Source organism: Heterocephalus glaber, unplaced genomic scaffold (assembly GCF_053883595.1).
Source record: "Heterocephalus glaber isolate CG9 unplaced genomic scaffold, H.glaber_assembly_v1.0 deba00001733, whole genome shotgun sequence".
Lineage (NCBI taxonomy): Eukaryota > Metazoa > Chordata > Mammalia > Rodentia > Bathyergidae > Heterocephalus > Heterocephalus glaber.
The window spans coordinates 10314715-10328123 of NW_028258444.1; the positions used below are offsets into that span (position 1 = coordinate 10314715).

Below are 13409 nucleotides of genomic sequence, written 5' to 3' on the forward strand. Positions count from 1 at the left end.
AATGAAGAATAGCTTTGCCTACCAGCCAGAAAGTCAGCCACCTTCAGAGTTTCATGTGATTCACTAATTTGCAGCACCTGTCTCAAGATAGAGGCCTTAAAGTAAGTTTCATTTGATATTGGCTATGATTCACTGGGCTCTAAAGTTCATGATAGCAAATCCCCTCACTAAGAATGTACCCATAGTTTATAGCATATCATTAAAATAAATACTTATATCCAGTGACAAGGACTGCACTGAAATTGAAGGGAAGGGCATATCTTCAAATGTACTAGAGTGTTCTAGAAAGTATTCATGTTTGAATTTAAGTGAATTTTTCTTTATTTAGTACTGGTAACTATTTCAGAGCCAAGACAGTTACATAGATACTTTATGTCTTGGACTACTCTGACTGCTATGAAAAACAGACTGTAAAATGGGATGGTTTGTAAACAAAAGAAACATTTCTAACAGTAATAGAGGCTGAGAAAATCAAGGCACCATCAATTTTGTCTGGGAAATGCCCACTTCCTTGAAGAGGGTATCTTCTTCCTATCCTCATGTGGTACAAGGGGCAAGCTAGCTTACTACACTTTCAGTGAGGCACTAATGACGTTCTTGGGAGTTCAGCCCTATGACTTAATCACCTCCCAAAGGCCCCACTCTAGAACCTTCATCTTGGGGATTAGGATTTTAACATATGAATTGTGGGGAACACAAACATTTAGACCATAGCACTCTGTTGTTAAACTTCATAATTTGCACACACACACACACACACATTATTTACAATCAAAGAGGAAAAGCTACTTCGTTATTGTTTGGCAAAAGGCTAAACACACTAAGAAAGATTTTGAGCTGAATATAAACCGCTTCCCAGTGTTTACTGAGTCCCCATATGGAGACTATTCCTGTAGCAGGAAACGTCTCCAAGAAAAAGTGTTAAAGAAGATAGACACATTCACAACTCCCACAGAACTGAGTTCTAGAAACTTGATCCAGACAATATACTGTGCTCTTCCTCATCTCACTGCTTACTAACTGGTCTTATACTCTCCACCCAATAGAAGCAATTTCTCCATGATGAGAGCGTCAATTTGTGTTTCAATGTTGGGAATTGTGTGATCTATCTTGTAGTCAGTCATCTGCTTCTGAAAGTAGTACAAGCCTGTTTCATTACATGAAAGTGAAATACACTGAAATGTATCATTACCTTACTGAACATAAATCAGGAAATAGAGTCAGTGTACATTACCTGAGGTCTGACATTTCAAGCCCCTTAGCCATGTGTTTCAGTAAATGTATTTTCTTGTTCATTTACTGCTGCATTTTGAATCATTGGCTCTGCCCCATATGGCTGCTGATGTCTCTCCCTTCGGCCTAGATGAGCCCATTTCTTTCCAAGGGTGAGACTTTCTATAAAATAATGGAAAACCTTGACCTGACCTGCACAAAGCACTTGCTTATTATCACAGTGTATAGATCTCAGAAGGACTAATGAAGAGTCCAGTATAGTCTCCTTTTTAATGCAAATGTATCATTTTATTAAAATTCAAATAAAAACATAGTATCTCTCAATATTTTATGGAGATTTTTCTGTCTACTTTGACATTCTCAAAATCTATATGATTCCAGCTTAGATTTATTCATATTTGATTTACACTTTGTGTGATTTCATATATTTCCAGCTTCACAATGAAAATATAAGTTCGACATCACATGGCTTATCTACTATGAGCGGCCCAAAAGATAAAGAAATTAGAGAGCAAAATGAAAGAGCCATGTTAAGAAACAGGGAGATAGACTCTGTGGAGATAGGAATGGGAATCAGAGAAAGGAGGAGGGGAGAAGGGGTAAAAACCGTGGAGATGTGACAGGCGTATGTATGCGCCACCCCAAACTGAGTGTTCTCGCTATATGTGGTAGTCATATATTAACTTTTTAGAAAGCGTGAATATATGACCTTGGTTTGGCTAGAGAGATATCTACAGTAAAGGTAAATTTTAATAATTTCATATATTGGGCAGTAATTATTAAAACTTCTTGGGGCAACCACAGAAATACCCGTGAGGTGTTCTGCTGTGGCCTCTCTGAAATAACTTGGGTCCTCTGTGTGTATCCCCTCAGGAGGTTGAGTTGTGTCGGGTTAACAGTCAAGAGAAGTTGGGCCTCACAGTCTGCTACCGGACGGATGATGAAGAAGACACTGGCATTTACGTCAGCGAGGTCAGAAACGCTGAGGAGGGGAGGGCTCAGGGGAGGAATGACGTGAAAAGGCCCGCAAGGAGAAAACTCTGCCTCCAGACACTTGAATGTGAAGAATTGGCTGTGTTCCAGAACGTGTCACTTTTCAATTAGGAAAGTGAATTGTGCCGCCCAAGTAATGTAATTATTATCAGCTTGTTTAATGTGGATCCTTTCACCACAGAATCCTAGCCAGGAAACTGAAAGTGGTAACACTGTCTCGATTTGAATGCCCCTCCTCAGGGTGTGGGAAGTTGAGCAAAGTTTTGATCTGCAAACCTTTGTCCTCCCATTACATCCTTTATTATTCTGGAAAGGATAACACTGCCTAATTATTTTAAGTTAATATTCATAATAATCTTGTCTTCTCTGCTGGTGATGGGACAGATGCATTTAAATATTCAAAAAGCACATCTATGAGTTTGTTTTTTATTTGACCCCACAATTACTTTTAAGACGTGAGGAGCTAAATGTGAGACACCATTAATGTTAATTAGTTTGAAAGCCTGTCAAACAAAATTTATTATCACAGGTGATTTTTTTTAAAATGCCAAAAAGATTATTTTAGAAGTACAAAAGTATGGTTTTTAAAATTATATAGATAAATATATATACATGATTAAAAATTACACACACACAAGGAGTCTAAGTCCAGTAAATAGAGGGCTAGACAAGCTAGATACTAATTCCTGTTCCAGGTGTTCATGGCCTGGATGTTTAACATTACCTAACATTCTAAGGTTCAGCTTCCTCAACAAGACAGTTAGTACAACAACATTTATATAATTGCTTTTATGGAGTTATTTAAAATATGGAAGAGACTGTATTCACTAAGATAACTACACTGATCTACAAATGTAAAATATTATTCTTTGTCACTTTACCAAAGAATTTGCCTACTGGCTCCTACAAAGAAAAACTCTCCAGAGAAGAGATTTAGACCCTGTTTTAATTGTACAACTATGATAATCCCCCCAAGGTGAGGAAGTATGAGGAAATACCTACTGAATTATCTTTTGTAGTATGTACAAAAGTAGAAAGGTAGTTTAGTATCAGTTTGATTATAGTTGAGAAGACAAAGTTTTAGGCTGTAAATAGCTTTTAAATGGGATACAATCAATCACCCTTCCCTTCCTTCTCTACTTACTATTTAAGTGTTAGATTTGAAACTTCACTATTCAAGGAAGATAAAGAAGCCACAGGAACTGAGCATATGTACTTGGAATGGATATTGTCCTTATTTCCCTTATATATGATTATAGTGTCTTTTGTGCTTGATTTACCACTTAAGACTCAGCTATTGGGGAGCACGACTAATAAGAAAGTGATATCTAACATCTGGGTAGGATGAATCAACTTATGCCACACTTGAAATACTTTGCTTAGGAAAAAGCTTTCATGAAATAAGCCTAAATGAATGGTTTAAAGCCACTACTTTCAGTCTGACACATCAAATTACCCCCAGTTAACTGCCATCATTACTTAAGTCTGGCCCATTAAAATGTTGATAAGCACTTTAAATACGTATTTATTCTAAAATAATTTATAGTTATTATACTTCACCATGTATATAAATTGGTAAGTAATAAAATGTATATATAGAATTTTTTGTTTCTTTCTTGAGTAATAATATGCACACAAAACAGAAATTCCCTTAAGAAATATGGACTTACAGTATAGCTATCAACTTTTCTAATACTGCTAGGGCAGGATTTAAAAATCACCTTAGTAATAGAAAGTAAATTTTCTGGGACCAGAGGATGTTAGTATTAACATTATGCCTTGTCTAAAGACCATGTCTGATAACTGAGATTCAGAAATAGGTGAGTGAATGAGGAAAAGGGGATGAAGAAAAAATACAAATGCATCCCTTCTACGCAAGAAGGGAGGGATGGAAAAGGGGCCTTCAAATCAAGTTCTTCTCTGGTCCACCATAATTTTATTAACTCCAAAATAGCCCATGTTAAATTTTTAGAATTAGTGATTTCTGACTGAAAAATGCATCCTATACTGTCATAAATTCATAGAAATTTTTGTACTAGATTTTTAAATATATGTTTTAAAACTCTTTAATTTCTTGAGACGATCTTGCATATCCAGCTGATGATGTGTGTCCTCTCTCCCTTACAGGTGGATCCAAATAGCATTGCTGCCAAAGACGGCCGAATTCGAGAAGGGGATCGGATTCTGCAAGTACGTGATGTGATTATTTCCTTATGTTTCTTACTGTCTGCCCAACAGTTTTTGTTTTGCTTTCTTGTAAAATGTTAGAAAAAAGAATTTGTCTTTGCTTTTAGACATTAGTACCTACAAAACAAAAGCTACCATTTAAGTAAGGATGGTTCCCTTTCTTACCAGTTTTTAGCTAACTGTTCCAGCTCCACCATTGGCTTCGGGGAGCTACCTAACCTCCTTTCATTTCAAGCCCATTTGCTCATCTTTTAAAAAGGCAATAACAATATAACCTATTCTTGTTGTGAAGGTTACATGAAATTATGCATGTAATGTGCTTAGCACAGTACATGATAAGTGCTTAATAAACATTAATGGCTATTACTCCTAGCAGCAGCAGCAACTGCTGCTTTCCAGAATAAATTAGGGGAACATGGATCCAGATATTCCTTTACTGTCTGAAAGCCTAGAAGTCTGTAGATGTTTCAACTATTTACTAATGAGTTTCTGGGGCCAAGTGGAGAAAAGTGTGAATTCTTCTCCATACAGAAAGATGAAAAGAGAGAATGATTAAATATTAGTTTAATGAATCAGTAAGCAAAGGAGATACAGAGTTGGGAAGACAGTTCCAAGCCCAAGTTTCTGTCCCAAACCCGCCTCAACCTACTCCATCCCTTCCAAGTCCTTCCATCAAGACTGCTGCAGGAAGATACCACCTGTTTTCAGGTCAACCCCAAACTAAGAACACGAGCCCTTCTGGGTTGAGTTCACTCATGATCACCTCTGTGAAACAGAGAAAGGGACTAGAATGGTAAATTGAGGAAATACAGATGGTTAAAACATGTGGGAAAACTTCTAGTTTAGATCGAGGTCCCATTTCTCATTGCTAGATGTGGAACCTCAGAAAGTGTTTAAGGATTTCAAAAAATAGACAAGATGCCTCCCAGCCTTTGGTGCACCCTCTCTCTGTGAAATTGGAAAGATGGAGGCATACACCGATGATCCCAGTACAGGGTGACTATGCCCTAACAGAGGTGCGTCTGCACTGCTGGGGACACACACCTACCCCGGTCTTCTCTTCTCTCCCTTCTGGGTGGCAGTCACTGAACTCCACCACTTCCTTCTCCCTAGTCCTCTCCCTAGCTGGATACCACAGAACTCCTTTGACAGAAGAATCTGATTAGGAAGGAATAAATCTGGATTACTGACCATTTGGAGTCCCACTAGTTTTCATAAAATCTTAAGAGTGTGTCATTTCTAGTGCCATAAGCTTTGTAAGCAGTCACTTGTAGTTAAACAAAATAGAATTGTGTCTTGGGAATATTAGAGGAATAAATAATGGATCAGGAAACCAAGACCTTGTCTTGTTTTCCACTGCACTCCAGTATCTTTCACACATTCACAGGAATAATTCAATGAATGAAACAAAGGTATTGAGTGGAAAGGAGGATAGACAAGATATATGTAGCCCCATTAAGAAATTAAGGGTACCATTTTGCTATCTTTGGTATAGCAAAGGTTTCAAAAATGTTTTGTTTTGGAAATTTTGAAACAATTTTAAATATATTTTGACTTTGTTACTATGTCCAGTTCATTATACTAAAATCAATGCAAGCTTCTGGTGCTTAGGGTTGTAGCATGCCCAGAAATCATTACACAGTGCTACAATCATGTAAAAATGCACAGTGACCAAAAGGTCTGGGGGATTCGGTGACCTGACATTAAGTGACCCTAGATGGCTACATTTTTGGATGTATGAAGTCTGTGTTATCATTTTTCTTGCTCTTCTCTTGCTGCTGTTAGCTGACACTACTTCCTCTCACCATCTAATCTCCACACCCCAGATCTCCTTTTGTACCTTCAACTGACTTCCCTTGTAATCTCCAGCTAACCACTCTCGTAGGCTGGCTATGCAGATACAGCCTCTATTGCTTTGGTGGGTACAGTTGACTACACATAAAATGCATGTGTTTTCATACATGATACTGTATGTTTTGCTACTTCTAAACTCTTAGCTATATTGTGGACAGATAAGTTTCTGAAGAAAAAAATATATCAGATAATAAAGTATTCCTCAGTGGAGGTGGTTAACTGAAGAAACAATAGCAGGACTGATAAAGTGCTGTTTGCTACCTGATTACTTCATATTCAGTGACAAATTTCACACCTAATATATGACAAAGCCTAGAATTCAATTCTGCCTGCACATATAGAAAACAAAGTATCTTAAGGGTGGTGGTGAAATTATATTAAATAAAACTTTGACAAAATTGTACCCATAGACAAATAGCTCCCATATGGCTGGTGAGGATATTATGAGATACCCAGCCATGAACAATTCATGACTCCTTGTCCAGAAAGGAAAGGAAGAGGGAGAGATGAGATTTACTTCTTATCCTCCAGGTTACCTGGCTGGCTTTTATTTAAATATATCTCTGAACAGCAGCTGTGATTTTAGTTTTCTGTTCATGATGACCTCAGTAGAGTATGTTTATGTTCCTCCTCTCATTGTATAGCTAAAATTTTCTTCATGCAGCACACCATGAGCTTGTTAGGGGACCTCATCCAACAACATCGCATGCACACACATTCATAGGAAACTGACCCCTGGGGTAGGATTACACAGAAGGGAAACCAAACATGAACTAATGTCATGAAAACATTTCTGGAGCTCATGTGTTTGTTCTCTGCAAATGCTGGATGGTTCTCTCTGCTGTGCCATTGCCTGGAACTTGTATCAAATTGTCCCTAAGAACTAATCTAAGGAAGCTCTCTCACACAAAATGGCAAGCATGAAGGAATTTCTGAGTCACACAGCAAAGGTTGAATGCTACATAAATATCAACTTCCCCCAAAAAGAAAGCACTATATTCTCATTTGTTCTTTGGGATGGTTAGCATGTCATATTCCACATAAGCAGTCTCATCTCATGCTGGCCAAAAAGTGTTAGTCATGTTCCTAAGGATTACTTCCCGACAAAACTCTGCCAGAACTCTGACAATAGAGACAATAAAACTTCTAATAAACTCCATTCTTTTTCTGCCCTACATAAAAACTACTCCTTAGCATTCCTTTGTACTTTTTAAATTGTTTTCCTTTTCAATAGCTATTTCCCACTGTTTCTGTTTCTTCCACATCTATATCTCTATATTCCACATACCTTATTTCTCTCCATATTAAAATATAAATATATTTGAAGTAAATCTCTCTCTCTTCTTAGATTCTTGGGTTTTCCTAAGAAATTTCACAGGTATTTTAATGCCACGAATTTTAATTGCCCACCTGCCTCTGGTACAATAACACAGGAAAGCTAAGAATCATCATGTTTAACCAGAAAAGCTATATTAAACAATTCTAGCCCTCCTCCATCTCCCTCTCCGTCTCCCTCTCCCCCCCTCCCCATAGATCTCTTCTAAGACAAAGACAATATTTATTTTGAAACTATTTGCATATGATTATGTACAGAAATGAGAGATGTATGTTATCTGCAAAGATTTCCTTCATTTATAACAGGAGTACCATGTTATCCTATTGCCTTTCTCTTGGCCTGCTTCCTCTCTCTTTTCCTAAAATAGAATTCCTTCAGTAAGTTGTGGTGACTTGTCATCTGTCTCCTTCCTTGGTTGTTGTGTTCTTCCCCTCTGTCTGCTGGTGCCTTCAGGAACAGCAAGCTGTTTTCCAAAAGCAGTCCTGTAACCATAAACCATTATTTCAGGGAAAAGGGCAACTGAAGGTTGAAAGCTCTCTCTGATTTCATTCTTCAAATCTTTTCTTTCTTTGAGAGGCATCTTCGCTAAAACACATCTTGCCTTATATCTGTTTGGGTATCAAACTAAAGTCCTGAGTACAATGGTTTCTACAGACCAGTTTGCTAAAACTGCCCTTATTTTGAAAAAGAAAACAGTAAATTACATTTCAATGCCAGGTTTCTGTAGCAAATTCATTTTGTTCCATGTAGGATACTAAATGTAAAAATGTTTTTGCAACAAATGACTTGTCCCCTGAAACAAGGACTGATTGGCAGAACTGAAGGCCACAGCTTTGGTCACTGTGAGTTGACAGATGAGGAAGATGAATACCAAACTGGAAGGGAACTTAAAAGCAAACACAACCATCTTATTTTTTGATGGCCTTCTAAGAGTTTAAAATACATAACAGGTAAATAGCTTTCTAAATAGATCCATGGATTACTACAATGGATTTAATTATTATTTATTAATTGTATTACATGTACTTTATTTAGCAGGGAAGTGTCTTGCTCTGTTGAGGGTTAAAATGTTAATGGTGATAGTGTGATGTTGACAATAATTTGTGCCAACGTTGAGAACTTTACGTGTCAGGCACTTACTAAGCCATTTCAGTCAACCCTTTGAGAAGTTACAGTTCATTCTGAGATAATGAATATAGTAGCAACATTAGACTAAGACAAATGATGAGTGTTTAGGTTAATAGCAAGTGAAATTTAACTGAAGAAGGGGGAAGCATGTGTATATTTGCGGGGAGACTAGGGAAAAAAGTAGTGAGAATTCTATTTCCAACAGAAAAGAGGAAGATAAGCTAGGTGACATCACCCAGCTCAACTCACTTAGTACCAAATGTACCCTGAGTGGAGAAAAGATGAAATGACTAGGTCGTGTGTGACAAATGGATGCATTGTAGATATACTACTCAGATTACTGTGAAATGGACATAGCCCTCAATGGTCAAAGACAGTAAAACGTATGCATTATTTAAAAAATACTTTAAGGGCCGGGGATTTAGCTCAGTGGTTCCGCCGCCTGCCTCGCAAGCGCAAGGACCTGAGCTCAATCTCTGATACCAAAAAAAAATTTAAAAAAAATACTTTAATAGTAGGTAGAGGAAATATACTAGAATCCATCACAGCCAAAATTTACCTTTGAGAAAAAAAAAGTCCTTGGTGTCAGCACTGACCTTTTCAGATACACAGATACATTCATGAAAATAATATATCTTTCCCCATAATTATTCCGCATATGGATCACTGCCTCTATTTTGAAGCTTGGCAAATTTTATTTGTGTATTGCAAAAAAATCAAATGCATATGGAACTTGTAATGGTTTGGTTTTTTGTTTGTTTGTTTTATAATAAGGGTCTAGGAATAAGGGTCTTTACTGTGGTCCAAAATTGAGAGTCAGTCACAGAGATTTCAGGGACCTCAGTAGTCTACTTCATGCTTTTACACAGAAATCAATAGCAAAAGGTGTTAGATTAATTACAGAAAAAATATGGTCAGCGTGGCTATGTTTGCTATCATACTCTGAAGTAAGTAATACTTGTTTTAGGCAGAATTTCCTCTTTAGTTGAAATTTCTTTCCACACATTTTGCTTATATGTCAGAGATCAAAGCACTTATTATCTCTGGATTTGAGCAGTCAATAAAAGATTTTAATTTTTAAATATCGAAAGAAAAAAAGTTGTGTTAGTTAACTAAGAGCTAAAATACCTGTGAACATGAAAATGTATAAAATACAATCTTTAGAAACTTTATTTCCTTTCTCTTTAGAGCTCATAAAAAGTAAAAATTCATATTTCAAATGCCACTGGAATTTTTTTTTTTTACTTTTGTTTGTACATGTTTGCTGAACATAATGATTAAATTCACTGTAGGGAGTTGGTGCATGTGCATAACACATTTCAATTCTTTTTCCCCCTTCCCTCAACCCTTTTATTTTCAGCATCAGCTTATTTATAAGGCCTTATAAAGTTAATTATCATATGTACAGATTGCAAACCAGACTAACAGGCTAAAGAACATGTATTTTCTGTGCAATCAAAAGTTCATCAAAGGTTAGCATCTTTCACTTTTTTCAAAAAGTCAATTTTACTTTAACCTTTTAAATATTACAATATTGCATCAACTTCCTTGTTTTAGGAAGTGGATGAATCTTCCCGAGGAAGATGTTACTGATAACTGTTCTTCCTTTTGATCACTTAAGCATTGAGAGTGCTGTTTGAGCAACTGGATGGGACTCACACGTATGAAGTGACTGAATAAGAATGCAATCAGCACGGGCTGGGGGCGCTGCCTGGTGAGAGATAGCACTGCCACTGTCTAATTGGCTCGCAGCGAGCACGCAGGATGACGGATTTCAGTTGTGGTGTTGCCGGTCCTGCTCCTCCCAGCGCTATTATCTTGGAGTGACACTTCCATTACTCTGCGTGGAGAAAGATGAACGTCAGCTGTCAGCCTCTGGTTAATTGTGTCGCTAGATGTATGTTGCCAGGGCGCAGGTTGGACATTTATGAACATAACTGCTTCCTCTGATGTCCGCCATCCTTCAGGGATCAATAGGCCTCTTACAGTAAGCGCCTAATTGAGTGGAGGCACTTTCCATGGAGGGGCCGAAGATGGGCCCATTGTGTGAGCTTCGCTGTCCATACATTTACCATAAATGAGCTGATATTTGCCATTTATTGTGTGCAGCACTGTGGAAATGGAAACTAATGTGCCACTTTCATTTGTTTTCTAGATAAATGGGGAAGACGTCCACAATCGAGAGGAGGCTGTGGCGTTGCTGTCGAGTGAGGAGTGTAAGAGAATCGTGCTGCTTGTTGCAAGGCCAGAGATTCAGGTCAGAACAGAGATCAAAACTCCTGAGGCTCAACTCCCTCCAGTTTGTGAATGAATTTATATTCATTATCTGCTTTTCTATATCCAGTCTCTGTCATGAAGATATGCAGAACCAAGTACTATACACAAAATACAACACACATCCCTCCTAAGTTGCTAACCTCACCATCAAAAGTACTATATGTTTTCAAACCCCCCTTATAGTACCCAAAGAATGGCAGCTAAATATCCCATTGAGGAAAAATTTTAAAGCACACAAAATTGAATCATTATGGTCTCCTTCCACTTGCCAGTTATTTAAATGAATTCACAAATGAAAAATGGTTGACTTTACATGATTCTTAATTCTGTATGGATCCTCACTCTAGGTTCCTATCTAAAAATACTTAATTGGCATATTAAGGTACCTTGAAAGAGTCTCTAATGAGAAAAACATTAGCATACGCAGCTATCATTTTAATCTTTTGGGAATAACTTTATCAAATAAAAGTTGTATAGCATGGTGTGGCTCCACATAGAGTAAATGAGTTCTTTTTTCCAAATTTAGTGTGACAAAAATTTGTCTAGCCAAAAAACTGATGCTTCTAAAGGAATTTTTTATATCTTTACAGAGAAAGATGTCATGAAAAGTAAAGGAGAGGTAATGATGGAAGAAAAGTACTATTGGTACTTCCTTTTATATCCTTTTTATATCTCACCACCATGCAGAAAGGACAATACATTGTCACCATTCTATCCATCTGTCAGTAGTTTCAGTGAAGTTAGTTATATCGCCATTTGTCTCCTAGGTTATTGATCTGATATTTTTCAGACCCAGTAACTACATACCATCTATAGATTACATTAAGTGTACTTCAGTGTCAGACTGAATCCTGACTTGAATATATAGTAGTTATAAAAGATTACCCTTTCCGCATATATTTCCTTTATGCCCTTGGTTCTCATAAAGTCTGCCATAGCCTGGAGCACAGTAAAGTTACACACCTGAGGTCTTAGGACTAGGGAAACGTGCTCATACAATTGGCTGGATTGTCTACATGGAAATTAATTTTTAAAATACATATGAAATTATGTCAATTACCTGAAAATTCTCAAGTCAGTTATCCCACTGATCATAGTTTCTCAAAGAACAGAATAAAGGGGCTAGATACAATTATTCCAGGTAAGCTGAAATGGATTCAGTAGCCATCCCTGTTATAGGAAAAAATATCTTTATGTTAATGTAGATCTACATATCTTTATGTACAATCCAAATATCTTTATGTGTGATGCCCTTTTCATGTAACTGCTAGAGAAACTCATTAATTTAGAACTAAGGCATCATATAAGGGCTGTAATGGGCTGAGGAAAGAATAGAAATTAATGACATAAGACCAGATCCTATTAATCTTTGATGGAATACATATGCTTCGCAGAACCAACAGCCTTTTTGAATATCTGGCTGTGCTCCTGACCTTCTTCCCTAAAAGAGTCAATGTGGGAGGGTGCAATTTCAATGAGACTTGCTTTCCACAGTTGATAAAAGATGGTTATCTGACTCCATGGGCTGCCATTCTGCCTGTCAAAATCAGTATCTGCATTAGCCCCTTGATCCTGAAGAAGCCTTCATGCCACTGGAAGAAAGCTAATTGCCTACTGAAACTGATATTCTCAGAGGAATCAGCAAAGAAAATATATTTTGACACCATACTTAAAAAATGTAATTTAAGCAGTATATGCTGGAAAGCTGCCCCCCCCCCGATATTTTTGAAAAATTGGCTTTACATTACCCATCTTTTCCCATAAAATTCAATATATTTCATTGCATTTTTATATGTATAGCTTCTTCAGGGACAATGTAGAAGCCTTTTGTGTGCTTTTCCTAGCATGTTTTTAAAATGTCTCGACTAGTCTAGATTCTTGGAAATGATCTACAGAGTTGCTGGGGGCAGTATTGTGCATCTGCACAATATTTTTAAATAACTCATTTCCTTGGTTCCCTGTCACCTTTCTTTCATTTCCTGCTCATTTTCTTCCTCAGACCATTAAAGATATTGCTTTTCTGTCCTATTCCCCTTAGGACATTGGGGCACAGAGGGCTCTCACTAGTACTTGTAACCACTACTTTTGAGATAGTGTACATTGTTCTTTCTCTGTGATGCCACACATGGTCTGCTTTGGTAGAGACAGATCCTTATGGTATTATGACAACAGTTCTTCTTTTCCTGCAGCTCATTTCGAAGGGCATGCCTGTCTCCACCGCAAGATTAGACTCAGACTGCAGTGAATGAGGGTCTAGGTGGAAAGGGAAAATACAGCAGGGAAAGGAAGCAAGCAAAAAGAATCTCCCCTTATTTACTGTACTGAGTGAACCCCTAGCCAACAGGGAAACTTATCAAAGCACCCATGTACTGATGACAGAGGGCAACTCAGGGATATGTAG

The 13409-nt window shown here is 37.5% G+C and overlaps 2 protein-coding genes across 16 annotated transcripts in view; one reads left to right on the plus strand and one right to left on the minus strand.

Moving 5' to 3' along the window:
• Pdzrn4 (PDZ domain containing ring finger 4) overlaps window positions 1–13409 on the plus strand; it is a 390589-nt gene that overhangs the window by 364781 nt on the left and 12399 nt on the right. For 3 of the 4 annotated variants that reach the window (XM_004874005.3, XM_021251552.2, XM_004874006.3), the window contains 3 exons: window positions 2107–2205; window positions 4354–4416; window positions 10887–10988. In XM_004874005.3, the coding sequence (XP_004874062.1) occupies window positions 2107–2205; window positions 4354–4416; window positions 10887–10988 (264 nt within the window). The remainder of the gene's footprint in view (window positions 1–2106; window positions 2206–4353; window positions 4417–10886; window positions 10989–13409) is intronic. The other variant, XM_087199994.1, reaches the window with a different exon arrangement.
• The window catches only part of LOC110347344 (uncharacterized), a 104984-nt gene that overhangs the window by 8324 nt on the left and 83251 nt on the right, over window positions 1–13409 (minus strand). For 5 of the 12 annotated variants that reach the window (XM_087200001.1, XM_087199997.1, XM_087199995.1 and 2 more), the window contains 5 exons: window positions 12069–12178; window positions 10391–10571; window positions 7915–8085; window positions 7556–7629; window positions 23–77 (listed from right to left, as the gene is read on the minus strand). In XM_087200001.1, coding sequence (XP_087056127.1) covers window positions 23–77; window positions 7556–7570 — 70 coding nt within the window. In that variant the 5' untranslated portion in view covers window positions 7571–7629; window positions 7915–8085; window positions 10391–10571; window positions 12069–12178. Of the gene's footprint in view, window positions 1–22; window positions 5572–7555; window positions 7630–7914; window positions 8086–10390; window positions 10572–12068; window positions 12179–13409 lie in introns of all 12 variants that reach the window. The other 7 variants (XM_087200003.1, XM_087199999.1, XM_087200005.1 and 4 more) reach the window with 5 other exon arrangements.